A 19,136-nucleotide genomic window follows, 5' to 3' on the forward strand; every position below is an offset into this window, starting at 1 on the left:
TGTGTGTGTGTGTGTGTGTGTGTGTGTGTGTGTGTGTGTGTGTGTGTTGTGAGACAGAGGAAGGGAGACTGGGACAGAGGGCTCGGGCGGGCTCTCACCCACATCGATGACCCGCTGCTTGGCGGTGGGCTGCCGGGAATGCCAGTGCTTCCAGAAGCGCAGCTGCTCCACCGGACCCTTCTCGTTGTCGAAGACCACCATGACCACACTCTGCAAGCACAGCAGTCACTGTGACCCCAGCCTCAGAAGAGGCCCAGACAGCCTCATCCCTTGCCAGAGCCCGGGTCAAGTGGCCCGGCCCTTTGGCTTAGTTTCCCCCAATCCGTGGCAATGGGCAGTCATACAACAGCACCCTCTCCCTGGGGTCCCTGGCAGGCAGGGCTGACCCGACCCCCGCACCTACTGCCCAAGTACCTTGACTTTGCTGGAGGACAAGGCAAGGCCTTTGCCGCCTGCTGGGGTCCGCAGGGTGACAGGGTAGAACTGGCCCTTGTTGAGGTAGGCCATGGGTGACTCACCCGATTTGATGTGGATGGCTTTAGGGGAGCCCAGGGTGTACTCAAAGTCACTGCGGGGAGGAGGGAGAGGAGAATGAGGCTGGGCTTCCAGGCAGGAGTATCCCAAAGGGCAGTAGGGCAGGAAGCCCAAGGCTCTGCTATGGCCTTATTATGTGACCTCAGTAAATCACTTTACTTCCTGGGGCCTCAGTTCCCTCTTTTTCAGAGTTTCTATTTAATGGCTTTGTTGAGCCACAATCCTCCTGAATAATGAATAATGGAAACCAGAGACCCCTGAGGGGTGACAAAGTTATAGGGAAGACTAGGACAACAGAACCTTGGTTTTCTAACAGGGTGCTGAGCTCTGAGGTCCTTGTCACAGCCCAGGAAAGGGATGTAGAAATGACTCTCTTCTTTTATGTGCCTTCACTCCCCTCCTTTTATTCACTGACGATGCCTGTTCTGGGGACAGTAGGGTCTTTCTGCAGCCCACTGCAGTCCAGGTGGCCAAGGGTCCAGGGGGGCTGACTTACCTCTTGGGGCTGGGATAGTCCTCTGGACATGGGGGTTCCGGGGATGTTTTCAGGATATCTGGGAAGAGCAGCGACTGCAGAGAAACACAATCCAGAGAAAATAAATGACCACATTCAGTTCTGCTGGGACCTCAGCCCAGGGCCACTGCATACAACTGTGAAGGCCGTATAGTGTACAACCAGGACAACAGTACATGGCAGCCCTGCCTCAGCTCAAGGACTCTTTCTCCCGTGGATTCCAAAGCTTTGACCGCCTCACTGTCTTCTCTCCTTCTGTACACGTGTGACTAGACCCAGGGAGGCTGTGAGGGATATGGGGGTGGGCCCTCACCTCCTGTGGGTCATCTTTGAAGGTGCTGTCAGGCTGCCAGCGCTGTGTGGGAGGCACCCCATGAACGCTCTCAAACAAGGAGCTGAGGGAGCCATTATCATACACATCACTGGTGGGCAGCAGGTAGCCGTCCACAGAGCCAGCTTCCAGCTTGCTGGGGCCTGGGGTGAGGAGAGCTGCCTTGCCCAGTGTGGGTGCAGCCCCCTCCAAGCTCATTAGGTTATTCTTCTTGAGCACATCTGGGTACTCTGGGGCTCCAGACACATTCTCTGTCAGGAATTTCATGAGGTGCGTGGGACTTTCAAGTGGGGTGAGGTCCATCTCATATTCCATGCCATGGTAGTACCTGAGGAGAGACAGGAGGGATAAGTGGGTGCACCTCTTCTCTCTGACGGGCGGGAGTTCCTTGGCTGGATTGGAGAATGACCATCACACTGACATACTGACCTCTTTTAATCCATTGTAATGTTAGGTCTTACCAACATGTGTGAAACACGATACTGCAGCAAGCCAGTGTGTCACAGGGATGAGCAGGGAGGAGGGTGTCAAGAATGGAACCAAGTACAGGCTCAGAGTTCAGGGGGCAAATGTCTGCTTTATCCATTACAGTACTTGGTAATTAAAAAAACTGAAAGTTTAATTATTTATTTCTTATCCAGAGTCAAATGTCTCCACACTAAAAAAAACCATATTGAGTCGTCCATGGTGTGGGCAAGAGTGGGTATTTGTGAGTACAGTTAATGTACGTTGAGAAAAAGTTCTGAAAGGATATACCCCAAACTATTAAGGGGGGCAGGGAAGTAGGATTACAAGAAACTTACTTTTTTACTTTATTTATTTTTTAGCAAAAATAACAGTGTCTTTAATGCATTTAATTTTACAGAATCCAAAGAATTTTTACATATGGTCCTCACTTGGTTGTCAAAAGAGCCAGATAGACTATTTTCACACATAAGGCCCAGAGATTCACATAATCAGAGACACTGAGTGAACACACAGACCTTATAATGAGATGATTCTATTATCAGTGGGTGCTCTCCTTTAATTGTGCCAGTCTTCCATTCCCACCACCATACTTCTGTTTCTCAATGCCCAGCCCCAGTATGGATATTTATTTTTATTTATTTTTTTTGCGGTATGTGGGCCTCTCACTGTTGTGGCCTCTCCCGTTGAGGAGCATAGGCTCTGGACGCGCAGGCTCAGCGGCCATGGCTCACGGGCCCAGCCGCTCCGCGCCATGTGGGATCCTCCCGGACCGGGGCATGAACCCGCGTCCCCTGCATCGGCAGGCGGACTCTCAACCACTGCGCCACCAGGGAAGCCCTGGATATTTATTTTGTAACTACACCAAATTTATTTTTAAAAAGTAAACTAAATTTAAAAATAGTTACAACTATAGGTAGTTTAATTATTATAATTATACAAATATTGTTTCCTGGCTGGCCAAATATTTTACTATAACTTTTCTTAGAACAACTTTTGTTGTTATTGGAATTATGATATTAACGAGTTTTTTCATTTTATAATTTTCTACTTGTCTATTCATAATTTCCCTAAAACTGTCATACACCTATAAACAATTTTCTTCAGATGAACAAGTATATTATGTAATCCACCAGTTCATTCCTCCCTCCTCCCCTTCCTTCCTTCCTTTTTTACTTTATACGTTTCTACAGAGTTTGAATATTTTATAACAAGTAGGTATTATTTTATAATCAGAAAAGCTAACAACATTTTAAAAAATTAGTTTTGAGAAAAGTCTCCTGCACCAAAGCCTACAGTTTCTAGCAGTGGAGGGGCCCTGAGGCAGCTGCAAGAGTCGCAATGCCTGCCTTAGCAGTTTGGATGTTCTCAAAGGCAGAGAGGAGACCAGAAGGTTTCCCATCAGAAGCCCTGCCCAGTGGGGGGAAAGGAAAAGTGGAGAAAGGGGGCAGGGCCCTTCCAGTGCCCATCTGGCCATGAGCACGGCCTGGGCTGCTTTCTACAAGAAAAGGAACATCAGTGCCCCGAGGCACTAATGCCAGGCAGAGGCCCAAGAGAGCCAAGGGAAAGAAATACGGGAACATAGGTGTCCCCTCCCTTTGAGGCTGCAGGGAGGGTTTTGGAGCTAGGACAGAAAAGCTTCCATCAGGGCTTTTCCACCACTATGGCTTTGAAGTTTGTTTTCAGTAAACTCCAGCTCACATGGCCTACAGGCACCTAGGATGTGTGTGTGTGTGTGTGTGTTTGTGTGTTCAAGCAAGGTCTCACTATGATTTTGTGGGCCCTACTCTCTTTTGCCTTCATAGATCCCTTCCTCCATAAAAACATTTTAAAAACCTTTTACAATTGCACTGGTATAAATACAAATATAACCCAGGTTGGATCATATTCATTGCTTTCTTCTGACTTTAAAATAGATTACAATGCCTTCGTGGGCCCCTAAGAGTACAGTGGGCCCTAGGGACTGTACCTCCTGTGCCCAGGGGATAAGGGGCCTAGAGGTGGGGGTGGGGAAGGGCAAAGGGACAGAGATGCTGGCGCCGGCGAGCCTCACCTCTTTCCTTGGTCGTTCCGGCCCCCAGTGCTGGAGGATAGTAGTCGCTTCTCCTTGGGGCCCTGAGAGGAGAGGAAGCAAGGATTTATGCATAGCTCTTGGGTAAGATCTGGCTGTTAGGAGCCTCAACCCCTTCCGGGGGACTTGGCTGGGCAGGGTAGCTACCTTGGTCACTGGGAGAAAACCCACCAGTCCTTCGAATTGTCAGGCCATCATTTAGTCTGAGCCCCAAGTTACAGAGTGGGGAGAAGTACCCCAAGATTAGCAGTTAGGAATCATGGAATTTGGAGTCAAGCAGGCCTAGCTTAAGTTCTAGCTTTACCACTTAAAAGTGCTGTGTGACTCTGGATAAATGACTGTGCTTTTCTGAGATTCAGTTTCTTCATATGTCAAGTGGGGGATTATGAACTCTACTTCAAAGGGATTGTGAAGATTTATTAATAAAAATAATGTTCACTGTTTTTTAATGGAGTACTTCCTATGCACTGGACCCTGTGCTATGTGCCTTCTCTGTGTCCTCTAATCTAATCCCTACAACTCCTCTATGATGTCTACTAATGTTATCCCCATTATATGGATGAGGAAACTGAAGGCAAGAGAGGCTCCGTCATCTTAGTGATTAGGAGTGTGGACTTATTGGGTTTAGTTCCTAGATCTGCCACATATTGGCTGTGTGATCTTGCGCGTCCCTTAACCTTTCTGAACCTCATTGTTCTCATCTGTAAAACAGGAGTAATAATAGCAATACCAACCCCTGGGACTGTTGTGAGTGTTTAGACCAGCACCTGACACATGGAGAGGACTATGTAAATGTTACCTTTCATGATTATGATCATAATATTGTTGTATCTTAGAACATCCAGGTCATTTCTCCCTGAGGCTAATAAAGCCAGAACAAGGTCTCCGGCCCAGCCTAGTGACTCCAATGCCTGGGTTCTTAGTCTCACCCCGTGGAAGAGCATGAGGAAAGGCGCCTGGCACAGTAACCAGCATTCAGTAAGGAATGGTAAGCGCTCACGTTTAGGACTATATTGCCCAAAGCCACATTGCCAGCTTGTGGTAGGAACAGGTCTCGAACTCCCAACTTGGTGCTCTTTCCACACCATTAGATCATGTCTTTACTATACACAGTGCTGCTCTGAATCTAACATGCTCTGGGATGGGAAGAGGGGGCCAGGTGTATCTCACCGGAACACTGTACTGCAATAAACCACTGCAAGTGTCACCTTCAGAGCCTGTCCCCACCACTCTGGCCCTGGGAATGGCCTCTTGCCTAGGGGAGATGGTGCTAGATTTTATTTTACGGCCCAACCTCAAGCTATATATCCCAGGCTGGAGTTTAAGCTCAGACCTAGAATTCTGGCTCCTACCATGTCCCCAGGCTGAGGCAGTCAGCTCCAATTTCTTTTCCATCAAATGCTATGAGGATGTTATCAGTCTGCTGGGGAGAAGGTAAGGTAGGGTAACCATACTACTCCAGGATGAGAACCAAAGCCAGGGAGATAATTTGGGGCTTTCTCATATCTGAGGCCACTTCCCCCCTTGGCCTCTGAATTTACAGAGAGTTTACCTTCCTTTGTGTAGTAGAATAGATAAACTACTTCTTGGGCCTGTGAATTTGAGGGCTTATTTACAAGGTGGCTTTAAATCTTCAAGTTCAGATTCAGTTATCACAACATTTAGCTATTCATGTCCCCCAGCCTGAGATCTGGGAAAGTCCCTTGGAGCAATAACCCAGCCTAGGAAGAGTAAGAAAGTTTGCTGTCATATGACAATTCAGACAGATGGGTAGTGGCTGCCTGGAGTACTAGGTTGAAAAAGATTTTGTGTCCTCATATACCCTCAGTGAGAATACAGTTTGTAATCCATTCGCAATGTCTGGCACAGGCACTGGAAGAGGGGTGATGGCGTATGTTATGTACTTGTGGTTATTGACAGGTTTAAGCACACTCACCATATATGACAGGGCCTAATTCCTGTTCTCAGGAACTGAAAGTCTCCCAGAGTCAAGGCCAAGGCCCAGGAAACAATTAGAGAACAATAAAAGATGGTCTGTCAGGAGGTATTACAATGCATATAATGGCAGCGAGGGTATGAACGACAGAGAGACACTCAGGAGAGGGAGAGGTGATGTGGCAGCATGGCTTCCAAGAGAAGGTGGGCCTTGGGAAGGGCCCTGAAAGAAGGGAATGGATTCAAGAGCAAAAGGCATGTTCTAGGTGGTGAGGTTAGAATAGGCAGGTGGGGATGACAGGGCAACTGGGATGACCTAAGGTACAGGGGCAGAAAGAAGATGGTAGGTTGGGGGTACTGCTGTGGTGTGTAAGGCCAAGGCATTGATCCATTCAATCAATATGTATTGAGCACTGTGTGGCAGGCAGTATGGGGTGCTAGGGGCTCAGTAATGATCATGACATGACTCTTGCCCTACAGGAGCTCAGTGTCATGGGGGAGATGGAGGAATAAATGCACAAACAGCAAGTTTCTAAGGATAGCTTCAAGGAAAAGGATGGTGGTTGCTGAGGGTGCCCAGAGGAGGCACGGAATGGGAGACCCCAGAAACCCTTCCTCACCTCCGGTGGAACGAGCTGACATTGAAGCTGAGGCCCAAAGCTGAGAGTACGGTTTAGCTAGGGGGAAGGGGAGGGTACCAGGCAGAGGGAACAGCATGTGCAAAGGCCCAGAGGTGTGAAAGAACATGGTGAGGGGCTAGGGGTGGTCATGGTGGGCTAGTGAGCCATGAGGCCTGAAAGCGAAGACACACAGTCAGTTAGAGGGGGGCATGCCCAGAGGTGGCAAATGTACCATGTAGTAATCGTAGAGGAAGCTCAGGGCTGCAACGCTCTCATCGTCTCCATTGACTCTCATCATGGCCTTCGTGGCCGCTGTCAAGGGATTTTCAAGGTAGGTCTTCCAGGCCTCATCCTCGTTAGTGTAGGGGAATTTCTGGAAGTTAACTGGGTCGTTCTTTAGCAGCCGTACAGATCTGAAACTGAAAGGCAAATAAGGAAGGTCAAGTTTAGGCTGTCCCAGCAGAAGTTCCGTGAATGGTCAGCCTCAGAGCAACACCCAGGAATTCAGAGAGTTACCAGCCTTGAAAACTTGAAACTGCTTCTTCTGTCATCATTGGGCAGATGGAGCATGTATCCAAACTCTGGAGCCAGATGCTTTGGGTCACCACCAAACGTTACCATGTAGAAGCTGTAGACCTGGGGCCTCATTTCCCTCATCTACAACATGAAGACTGTAATCCCAACCTCGCAAGGCTTCAGAGAAGATTCAGTAAAATGCTCCCATGGTAGATACTTATTCAAGGGGAATTAGTGTAACAAGGATGGGAAATAACAATGACAGGCTGCAAAGAATAAAATTTCCAGGTAACTCAGCATGAGTTCTTCTGATGAAATTCTCCTCAAGATGGAGAAAGACACAGAAGGCTAGAGATCATTTCAACTTAGAGAGTGTGGTGAGGGACAGAAAGAGCCAGAGCAAGGAAGCCCATAGGCAGAACCTGGTCTTGGGAAATGGCATTTCAGATCAACATTTATTGTAGAGTGGCCAAGCAGCTGCTCAGCTGCCAGGAACTGGAGTGGGGTGCTGCAGGGCACCCCTAGGCAGGCAGAACCTGGGCACTGTGCTGAGAACTTGGACAAGTACAAGCCACATAAGCTCAAAGGCAAGAGATCAGGAAAGACTCTTTGGAGGAGGCAGACATTTTAGTTGGGAACACTCAGCACGGGGGATTATATCACTCAGATATGTAGGGTGAGTGTCCCAGGAATAGGAACATAATACAGATTAATGACGACGATGAAAATAATGTCTAATCTTTATTGAACACTGACCATGTTTTACGCACTGAGCTAAGCACTTTTCATGGATTATCTCATTTAATTCTCACAACAACACTGTGAGGCATGTACTATTATTTTTCCTATTTTATACATGAGGAAACTGAAGCTCTGAGAAGTTAAGGGAGTTGCCCAAGGTCCCAGTTAGTGGGTTAGTGAGTGGCCCAGAGGGGATTCAAGCTTGAGCAGGATGATGCTGTAATATAGAATAGCGTTCTCAAACTTCCACTGCAACAGAATGACATGGAAGGCTTGTTAAAACACAGATTTCCAGGCCCCACCCCTAAGTTCCCTGGTAATGCTGATGCTGGTAGTTTGGGGACCACACTTTGTGAATCACTGGTGTAGAACATGCTCTTAATCATGAACAAGGGCATAGAGGTGGGAAAGTTCTGGTTATGTTCACTTTAGAGCAAAGAATGTGTGAAGGATACTGGTAGGGGAGAAGCTGGGGACAGCCAGGCTGAGAAAAGAGAACTCCTGAGACTGGTGTCCTGGTGCCCCGGTGCCCCCCTTTCTAGGTGAGTCTCATAGATTCTCTAATGTTAGAGACATAGGAATAATGCCAGCTGCCATTTACTATACTATATATGAACCCTTTCCACTCATCAGCTCTGCTCCTTACAAGAACCTTACAGGTAAGGATCATTTGCTGCAGTTCACAGATGGAGAAACCCGAGACTTGGAGGAGATAAGAAAATGCCCCCAAATCACCCAACTAGTCCATGACACAACCAGCATTTAAACCCAGGCTTGTCTAGTACCAAAGCCACACATTTTCCACTAAGCCACACAGCTTTACCATAGCGCAAGAGGGCAATCCCTACCACAACAGAAAAATGCTCTAGTTGTGGGATTGCAGGCACTGTGGCAGACTGGTGGGTGGGCAAGGACCTTCACAAATCACACCACAGGAAGTGCCCTCCTGCTGCCCGGCGGCTCGAGCCTACATTCTCAGACACAGAATGGGAACAGCAGCCAGGCCACACCCAGACAGGCCGAGGGTGGCACTCTCCCAGGGGCTTCTTCCAGGGCAGTGTCTCCCATCTCACTGAGCCCCAGGGTGTGGGGTATTGGGCTCTGAAAGGGAGGGAGAGGGAGCTATCACACAGGAAAGAGAGATGACAGAAACCTTCCTGCTCCAGGGGCATGTAGAGGGAGGCACACCTCAAGTTTCTGCTTCTATAAATCAAGGGCCTTAAGATGGAGAGGCGAGAAAAGGCCCCTCCCAGCGGCCTCCTGGGCCTGGGGTTAGAGGAACTTACAGAGCAAGCCCAGGTGGCTGCCCCCAACCCCTCCCAGTACCAGCCTAAACGGAACTCCTAAACCAAGGGGGCACAGGAGAAACAGGGGAAGGCCTGGTGGACCACTCTCTGGGTCAACAAGGCATCCCAGTGCTTAGCGCCGCTGCTTGTTTGTGAAATGTGTCTATAAAAGCGCCCCCCATGTAGGATGATGAGGACTGAGTGCGGCACCACAGGAAAAATGCTTGAAGCGGTCTCCGGCACATAACGAGTGCTTAATGCAAAGAGAATGACGTTGCCATGCCACGGAAAGGGTATGCTTTACAGAACGCTCTTTCCAGAATGTCAAAAATCTTGAGCCTATGGAATCTTATGCTGTATTTTGGTCTTCAGGTGTTGAAATAATTCCTCATTTATAATTTCTAATAAAGGAGTAATATGCCAAAAAAAAAAAAATTGTGCTCTCGGCCCAGCCTGGAGCTAGACATCAAAGGGTTGCAACGTGGTACAAGACATGGCCACCCTGAAAGTCACTGGCAGATCTGGGCCTGGAGCCCCAATCTGCTGACTCTGGTGGAATGACCATTATCGGCTTTGATGAGCTATCAGTTATCTTACCCTATTCAAAAGTTAATTTTTAGAAGACAATAATAAAGTTACCTCAGAAACGAAAGGACAGGCAATGTTTGCTGTTCATTTGGAGGGTTTTTCTAGTCTACAGTGGTCTCCAATCCATCCTGTTGGGATCCCAGAGTCTGATTCCTTGATACACAGCAGCTACCATACCTCAAGAATTTACCATAGGTAGACACTGTTCCACCTATTATTCTGCATCATCTTATCTACTCTGCACAATAGGTTTAGGGGAAGTTGAGACTCAGGTGATATTACCTGCTCAAGGTCACTCAGCTAGTAAGTGGCAGAGGCTTACCTTGAACCTGGACTTGTTGGACTCCAAGACGCAGCTCTTAACCCCATGCTAGTCTCCTTTCAAATGCCTCTTTTATTCTGGCAAGTCCCCTCCTCTGGAATAAACTGAACCAATCCTCCACTGCAAGACAGAAAGGGATTTCCCACCCACACAAGTCAAGAGGGACTGAGTGAGGAAGTGTGATGAGTGGAAGAGTCCCTGGCCGGGCGCTGGGAGCTCTAGAGTCCTGGTTCCCAAGTACGCTACCAATCAGTGTCACGTTCCAAGACTACGCATTTGGCTTCTAGAAAGCCTTGGCTATGGATAAGGTTAGTTAGCCTTGACTCAGTGACAAACACGGATCCAAAAACTTTTGGCTCCCTGTTCTCTTAAAGATTAGAATTGAGAGTTGAGGGTGCAGTGGGTAAGGATGTGAAAAGCGTTCCAGGAAGAAGTGAGCCCTACTAATGGGAGACAGAGCCAGAACAAAGAGGGGAAACCAGCTGACTGGAACCTATGCGGTCACCTTCCCCGAGGGCCTCCACAAACTCTCTGTTGGTGTCCCTGTCCAAGGCCAAACTCCTCAGCCATCAGAAGGTGAAAGGGGAACGGGGGAGGAGGGTATAGGGAGAGGAAGTGGCTCTGGGCAGCCTTCTAGCCATCAGGTCTCCACCAGGCCGCAGCACAGAAGAATCTGTAGCACCATGGGAGGAAGGAGCAACAGGGTCATAGCCTGACAGACCCGAGTAACCATGTGTCCTTGGGTCAGGTACTTAGCCCCTTCAAGTCTATTTCCTCATCTGTTAAATGGGGTCTATTGAGAGTCTTCTGTGTGCCAGTCAGGGACTCTTCTAGGCACTGGGGAATCAGCCAAGAACAAGACAGATAAGGCTCTTCTCCCTTTGGAATTTGCAATCTAATTGGGGAAAACAGACGGTAAACAAGTAGATAAATGAGTTAATTTTAGTTAGTGATAAGTGCTGTGAAGAAAATTAGAGCACAGTCATGTGATGGAGTTACCAGGGCTGGCTACTTTAGAGTGGGGATAATCTCATGGGTTGTTGGGAGAATTAAGTACATTAACATAAGAAATGTGTTTGGCCCAGAGCCTGCCAGAGAATCATAGCTTAGTAAATAATTGGCATCATCATCACGATCACCATCTTCTTAGAACCCCCAAATGAAAGTAAAGCGGAGACTCTGCCTGAGGTTCTTAAACTAACATCCTCTCCAAGCCTCCTGTTTGTGAACCATGTTCCACATCAAAAACAAAAGAGACAGTGTAATAACCCCTTGCCTTGATTTTCACATTCATTATCTCGTGGAGCCTCCCGACATACATGACATGTTATTATCTCTACTTTACAACCAGGAAATAGACAAAGGAAAGAGACGTTAGGTGACCTGTTCCAGGGGACTGGCTGAGTGAGTTACAAAGCAAGACTCCTGGAATCTAATTCCATGACTAGTCACTTTTCCACCAACCACTAGTTTCCAAGAAGGGATGTAGAAGAGAGGGGAAAAAACAATAAATCTGGGTGACATCCATCCACCTAACCATCTATGCTTCATTTTAATAAATATTTATCAATATTTATTATACTATGTGCCAGGCTTTGTCCTAGGCGGGCAACACAAGATCCCTACTGTCATAGAGGTTGCATTTTAGTGGCAGCCAAGGCAGACATGACCACAAAAACAAATGGACAGCTACTATCAGGTGAAGAAAGCTATGAAGGAAAAGAAGCAGGAGGACTTCTGACCTGCCTAAACTTTGGGGAATGACTAGATGTTGGCTGAGGAGAGGGGTGGAGGGGGAGAGGGGCGTGAAGATGGGTGGGGAGGATTTTGGACATTCCAGGTGAAAGGCAAGACAAAGGCAGAAGCCTGGGACAGCTCCCAGAGCTTGTCTGCCTACTGTGTGACAGGTGTGAGCCAGGTTTTTTGCATATGTTGCCTTGTTTCAAGGAAGGCCAGCCCATTAAGAAGGAAACTCAAGTCTGAGACTTGATAATCCCTCACATTTGCATAGCGTGTCATATTTTTCAACATGCTTCTCATACATTTGTCATCACCTCTGATCCTGCAACGCCCCTGTAAGGTAGGGAGAGAAGGTATGACTATCCCCATTTGATAGCAGGATAAAATGAACCACAGAGAAGGCCACTGGTTTGCCTAAGGCCACCCAGCTGGTATCTCATGGTGCCAGGCCTAGAACAGAGGTCTCTGTCTTCCATCATCAAGAACCTTCACAAGGCTGCCTCCTCAGAAGCCTGCAGTGGTGAAGTGCCTACAGTGGTGAAGTAGGGTTTCATCCCAAGTCCTTTCAGACTCTAATGCTCACTGCATTCTGGCTGAGCCACTTAAAACTCCCAGTGAGTGTAAGTAAATGTGTCTCAGCCATTATTTGAGACTTTTGGGGTTCCAGTTAGGGTGCAAAGAGACTTTAGAAATCAAGTCTCTCTCTTTTTTTTTTTTTTTTTTTTTTTAGTTTTGTTTGTTTTGGCTGTGTCACGCAGCTTGTAGGATCTTAGTTCCCCGACCAGGGATTGAGCGCAGGCCCTCAGTAGTGAAAGAGCTGCGTTCTAACCACTGGACCGCCAGAGAATTCCCTAGAAATCTAGTCTCTGGGAGCAGGTGTGACTTGCCTAAGGACACACAGCACAGAACTGGATTGGGACTCAAGTCTCCTAGCTTCCTGTCCAGTACTCAGCTCAATCACTACCTTATCTCAAAGGCATTTCAATAATTCAGAGATGGAAAAGTAAGGCCTCTGACTCAATCTTACAGATGGGGGAAGAAAACTCACCACCAAGGGGGCAGCCTCAAACCCCACCAAAGGAGGTGCCTGACACAGGACAGATCCAGTGATCTGGGCCCCACTTCCCTCCAGCCTGAGGAGGAAGAGTTCCAGGGGCTGCCTGAGCTGGGTGTTGACACCCAGATACACCCAATGACTTGTCAAACCCTGTTGTGAGCCACCCAGCCTCAACAGCAGTGATCAATCACATTCACTAATTACCCACAGGGAGGCCCTGCCACAGCTGCTCACGGAGGAATCATTTTTCAGTCATCCGCATGGAAGGTGTTCCCTGGGCATGACAGGAGTGCTCTGGGGTTGTTGTGCTTGACAGTGGCCCATCTGGTTTCTGGATGCACAGGTTGTGAAATGTGCCTTATCACATGCTGGGGCTCACTTGGGGGCCTCAACTGGGAAATGGCAGCACCTAGGGCATGGCTCTATAATGACTCCAGTTTGAATGAGGCAGTGTGAACTAATAGTTACAGGGCGGGCCCCAGAGCTATGCTGATCTGGGTTCCAGTTTCATCTCTGCTATTACTAGCTGTGTGACTTTATGCAACTTGACCTCTCTGTGCCTCAATTTTCTTACCTGTAAAAAAATGGGGGACGATGAGAGCACTAACCTCACAGAGTTATTATGATAGCTATCGTTCACTGAGGGCTTACTAAGTGCCAGGTGCTGGCCCAACAATTTCTAGTCATCGTTTTGTTTAATCTTTAGAACTTTGTGAAGTATTACTGTTGGAAAATGCAATGGGATAATGGAGGCATGGGATAATGGAGGCAAAGTGATCAGCACAATGCCAGCACATAATAACATGAACTATTACTACTAATACTCACTTTGTGGGGTAGCCCCCAGAAAATTGCATGACAACTCACAACCTCACTTTCTCCTTCTACTAGCGGCAGAAGGAGACCTGATGCTTGGAGATTCCCAGATAAAGAGGGGCAAGCATTGCCAGCTTCATCATCTGGATCCAGGTGGGCAAGCTAACTGAGAGCCATCAGGCTCCAGCCAACACCTCTAGTTGCATGGAAATTAATTATATGCCATTTTCTAATTATACCAGAAACTCACTTTCTCCCCTTTGAAAATCCCTTCCTCGATGGGAATTTTTCTTTCATGCTATATTCTCCTCTTGGTTTCCTGTCCAATTTTCCTATTTTTTTCCTCTGTTGTTCAATTGAGATGTGAAAGAAGTTGCAGTCTACCTCTAGACCCAGGGCACCACATCCTTTCATTCATTCATTCACTCTGCTGAATAGGCCCTGTGCTGGGTACTGGGACACAAAGGTAAATATCATGCTGTCCCCACCCTCAAAAGTTCTCAATTCTCACTGACCTCCTAGGAAGGCCCAGTGAAATAACATCAAATATTTGTGAGAGAATTTCCCTTCAAGACTTTCACTAGATCAGTTGCTCTGACCTTTTTAAGGAGGCAAAAGGAATAGAAGAAGGGGGCAGCCAGCCAGGATTATTTGCTCCATTTTACAAATGGAAAAGCTGAGTTCCAGAAAGGGGAGGGAAGACAAGGGAAGGAAAGGAGCTAAGTTATTTTATGCGTCAGGCCTTGTGCCTTTTTGTTCTCATACATGCCGTGAGGTGGGCCTTATCACCGTTTTACATATGCAGAAACTGACACAGACGTTAAGGAGCTCATCCAAGTCACCCAGTCCGTACACAGCAGAGCTGCGCTCAAACACAGGTGTGACCGCATAGCAAAGCTCTCAGCCTGCCTACTCAGCTACTACACTGTAGGTCAGCGGTAGATCTGGGAATCTCCTGCCTTCTAATCCTCTGCCAGGTCTTCTAGGCCAATGGTTCTTTTTTTTATTTTTATTTTTTTGTTGCGGTACGCGGGCCTGTCACTGTTGTGGCCTCTCCCATTGCGGAGCACAGGCTCCGGATGCGCAGGCTCAGCGGCCATGGCTCACGGGCCCAGCCGCTCCGCGGCATGTGGGATCTTCCCGGACCGGAGCACGAACCCGTGTCCCCTGCATCGGCAGGCGGACTCTCAACCACTGTGCCACCAGGGAAGCCCCCAATGGTTCTTAAATTTGAACATGCATTAGAATCACCTGGAGGGCCTGTTAAAACACATATTGCTGAACCCCACCCCCAGAGTTTCTGATTCAGTAGATCTAGGGTGGGCCTGAGAATTTGCATTTCTAAGGAGTTCCCGGGTGATGATGCTGACTATGCTGGTCCAAGGACCACACTTTGAGAACACCGTTTTTTCTCAATTAGGTGAACCAATAATTCTCTCTTTTAAAAATAATGACTCTCTTTCCTTCCTTTCCTCATTTCAAAAGTAACACAGATTTGTAAAACACAGTATATAAAATATGGAACATATAGAAAAATTAGAAGCAGAGGCTAGAATTCACCTGCATTCCTCTGCTCAGAAATAAGCACTGGTAGCAGTCTGGCATGTCCCTTAGTCTTTTTTCAACATCTGTGCTGGTAGGAAGCAGGGTAGCACATTGGTGTGGGCATCCTTTTGGCCCCTGGTAAGATCTCAGCTCTTCAGTGCGATGTTGGGAAGATATTGCCTGGGGCAAGCTGAAATCCCCTCACCCTTAAATTTATACTCCCATCCTTCAGTGGATTGCTGGGAGGGTTACAGGAGATGATGTATTTATCAAGTACCGGACACTGTGTCCGCTGTGGAGTCAGCGCTCAAGAAAACGCTTGGCTGTTATTTTTGTTTTACCGGAGGGCACTTAGGGTATGCTATTTGTGTTTTCAGCCCTGCGGTCCTTCCTCCCCCTCCTCCTCCTCTATGTGGACCCCTGACGACCCTCTTGGCTCCAGGCACCGACCGGGCCTCCTGGGCGAGGGCAGCGGGACGAGTGGCAGGGACCGCCGCCGTTTGGGTCGTCGAGGGACCTCTGGGACCGGGGCCCAGTCCGCCTGTTTTACAGCCCGGCTTTAACGAGGATTTTTAACTTTTCATTCACCAGCAGCGTAGCTCCAACTTTTAATAACACACCTCGTGCACGACAAAAATTTGCTCCTGGCAATCACGGTTTCGACCACAAAACCACAGCGGGAGGCGTTCCTAGTTAACTCTTTCAGCGCTGCAGGCAGTCTGGAGCTCAGTGCTCCCGGAGCTTGGGTGGAGCGGTGGATGGGTCGGGTCCCCCTCCCACCCTCCGCTTCGGCTCTCCAAGATTTCTGGGACGAAGATGATTCCAGACGGCGGCTGGGGGCCCAGACTGCGGCCCGAGCGGGGCTGCAGAGGGGTATCCTGGCGCGCCTCGCTCACTTCCCTCTCTCTCGTCCATTCGATAGATCTACTACGTGCTGATCACTTAATCTTAATCCCCTCGTATCCTCGACGGGCTGGACGGGACAGCGCAGGCCGGCCAGGCACCCAGTAGGCCCTCGCGCACTCTAAACATGGGACTCTAAACATGGCGGCCAGCCTGGGGCCCGTCGCCCTCTCTGGGAGCTCTTTTCCCGCCAGAAGTAGGCGTCCAGCAGCGACTTCTTGCGCCCTCGCCGCCCCAGGATCCCTTGCGACCGGCTTTAGCCCCCCCGAGGCGCCCAGGAAAGCGGGAGGGAGGTACCCGAGGTTTGCGGAGTCCTGGAGGCTAGCAGATGCTCCCGGCCCGACCACATAAAAGTCCCGTGCGCTCCCCCCGCCAGCTGCCTCGAGCTGGCTTTTAACTCCACCACCTTGGCCTCCATGCTCCTCAAGCGCCGGCCTTCGAAGTGGCCTAGTAATAGGGCTCACGTTTATGGAGCTTCTCCTCCGGGCCGGCTGGCCTACATACGGGAGCTCACTGTTTCCCTGACCAGGTGGGTGTTTATAGTCTTTATTGGACAGAGGAGGAAACTGAGGGTCAGGGAGGAGAAGCAGATTCACCAGGACCCTGAAGTTGCTAAGTGGCAGAATTTAGAGTCATGTGCAAGTCCGGCTTTTCCTACTACGCCAAGGCCCAGCAAGAGGTGGTGATTCTGTCGGGATCAGAATGGATGCTAGGACCAGTCCTCTTAACTCTACACGTTTGGGGGGAATGCAGCAGCAGCAGGAGCTCAAAACTTGCAAGCCAAGCAGCGGATTCCACCCCTCAACCCCCCTTATCAGTAAAGGCACTTGAGCCCCCAGGCACTGAGACACTGTCATTGTAATCTTTAGTGGTGACTTCAGAGTCTGCCAGCAATTACACAGCAGGCACAGGTTCCCCTCACCCCACCCCAACCGGAGAAGCCTCTACTGTCAGGAGTTCTGACTTCAAACTCAAATAATTAAGGAGGAGAAATGCAGGAAACCTTTTTGTTCAAGTAACCCAGCTTCAGGACATTTACCCCCTAAGGGGCACCAATGAATACATTTCTGTCCGCAGCCTCTGCTGTTTTAACCAACAGATCTGAGTGGGATGGAGACACATCAGAAGATGTTTTTTGTTTTCAAAGTATGGAAAAATAGAAGGCAAGAGGTTCAGAAAAGCTCATTGATTGGTTATTTCTGTATGAAGTAACAAGGCTATTTTAGATTGCTCCTTACCAGCCTTTAAGTCAATTGCTTGTCTAAAGTTACTGGATACCCCAACAGCTCCATTAAGTGGGTCCCAATATGGCCACAATTTACAGATGAGGAAACACATTCAGACTGGTGAAGTGACTTGGCCAAGGTCACACAGCTAATTAGTGGCAGCTGGAACTTGAACCCAGGTGTTGGCTCCACTGCCCCTGTTCTTATCCTAGTTGTTAACATGTTGTCAGCCCCAGGGAGCCCATTCAAGAGAAATCCGATGCCCAGTGATTGTACCATGAACATAGTTAGCTAACCCCAGAGAATCCAAGAGCTGACCGGTATCGTGGAAACTTGTCTGCGGTCAGGACCCACCAACTGCTCTGCTCTCAGGTCTTCAAGTTCTTAAAACAGTCTATTAAGGAGTAGCTAGAAAAAAAGATTGTTCAATCCTTGACTCTGCCTACTCACCTCTGAGGGTGGCAGGAAGAGGACAGTCTGTATTTTAGAAGCCTGGCTTCTGCCAGCTTCCCAAACCCAGGCTACGGCAGCCCAGAATCCCAGCCTCATCCCACCTTCTCTGAGGTCTGGACCCCAAGCCAGGGGTCCATGGTGAAAGTCATCATCAGCCAGCAGGGATTCTAAATCCCAGATATGGGCAGGAAGGCACCTGTGTCCTGTCAGGCAATAGAGATGACCTCACTGAAAACCACATCTCAGCCTCCTCAGCCTTAGAACCGCCTCTGGATGAAATCAACCACATTTTATTTGAGTGCATCTTCAGACTTTGGCTCTGTGCTAAGCATTTTACAGCCTTTATCACACAACTCTCTCAAGAATCCTACAAAACATTCTTGTACCCATTTTCTAGATGAGGAAAATGAAGTGCAGGTCAGTTGAATGACTTGCCCAAATCAAGATCTCAGCCCATGAGGAATGGAGCCTGGATTTGAACCTAGGTCAAGCTGACTAAAGAGTGCATATGTTTAACCAGCACACTTCACTTTCCCACTTGGGACTGTTCCAACCCAACAAACAAGTCCCTTTAGAGAAACCCAACTCTCTGCCTAAGACAGTTCTTAGAACCACCTCAAAGAAGTTCCTTTTGGCAAGAAGATAGAAAGCCTAGATGGGATTGGAGCTGTCTCTGATTTCCAAGGCCCCCTTCACAGTATCAGAAAGTGGTGCTGAAAGCCTTCACAGTTTCAGTCCTGTGTTTCCCTACCTGGCTCGAAACTGCTCAGCAGAGAGAGAAAGGAAAAAAGAAATTTTTTTCCCAGGGAAACACTCAGCTCTAGCTTGAGACGGGGCTTGCCTCAGCACGCCAAAATGAGATCGTCAGCCCATTCATTTACCCTTACAAATTGCTCTGTGAATCTTGGCGCCAGCCTCCCTGCTCTTTCCCCTTCTAGAAACCCCATCCAGACTCCATGCTCACAGCGCGCCAGGCATCCACCGGTGTTTACTCACTCAAGTTCATTCGACATCTTCCTGCTCCCAGGCTCCCAGGCTTGACGGATGGATCGGCACCGCGCACCAAGGCTCTGCTGACCGCTCGTCTCTAATTCTTGCCTGACACAGACATTCCCTGCCCAGGGAAGTGTTTGATTTATGTTGAGGTTTCAGTGACGGGATTCTGCTGACAGGTAGGTTCCCGGCAGCTCTGCCGCTGATTGGCTACAGGTACAGGTGCCGGCGACAGCAGGTATACCTCAACAGGTGCAGCTGTTAACTCATGGCCTGCCGAGCTGGGGGCGGAGCCATGGGTGGAGCTGGCCAATTCCTTCCTTGGTGAGGGGGTGGGGGGTGGAGATTAAGGAGGAGGGAGGAGAAAAAAATGTTGGAGAGAAGATAGCCAGAGGAAAAGTACAGGGACAAACAGATACTTGGCTGCAGGAAACCTCGACTCCTGTTTCTAGTTAGTATCCTGGATACCCCGGAACATCC

The 19,136-nt window shown here is 48.7% G+C and overlaps 1 protein-coding gene across 1 annotated transcript in view; it reads right to left on the reverse strand.

Moving 5' to 3' along the window:
• GRHL3 (grainyhead like transcription factor 3) overlaps nt 1–18,924 on the reverse strand; it is a 35,615-nt gene extending 16,691 nt beyond the window's left edge. Inside the window, exons 1-7 of the mRNA XM_029229576.1 lie at nt 18,660–18,924; nt 6,703–6,889; nt 3,898–3,959; nt 1,362–1,707; nt 1,031–1,104; nt 415–568; nt 99–210 (exon numbers count right to left, since the gene is read on the reverse strand). Of these exons, the coding sequence (XP_029085409.1) occupies nt 99–210; nt 415–568; nt 1,031–1,104; nt 1,362–1,707; nt 3,898–3,959; nt 6,703–6,889; nt 18,660–18,676 (952 nt within the window). The 5' untranslated portion in view covers nt 18,677–18,924. The remainder of the gene's footprint in view (nt 1–98; nt 211–414; nt 569–1,030; nt 1,105–1,361; nt 1,708–3,897; nt 3,960–6,702; nt 6,890–18,659) is intronic.
• Between the last annotated feature and the right edge of the window lie 212 nt (nt 18,925–19,136).

Source organism: Monodon monoceros, unplaced genomic scaffold (genome assembly GCF_005190385.1).
Source record: "Monodon monoceros isolate NGI ecotype Baffin Bay Population unplaced genomic scaffold, NGI_Narwhal_1 Super_Scaffold_18, whole genome shotgun sequence".
Classification (NCBI taxonomy): Eukaryota; Metazoa; Chordata; class Mammalia; order Artiodactyla; family Monodontidae; genus Monodon; species Monodon monoceros.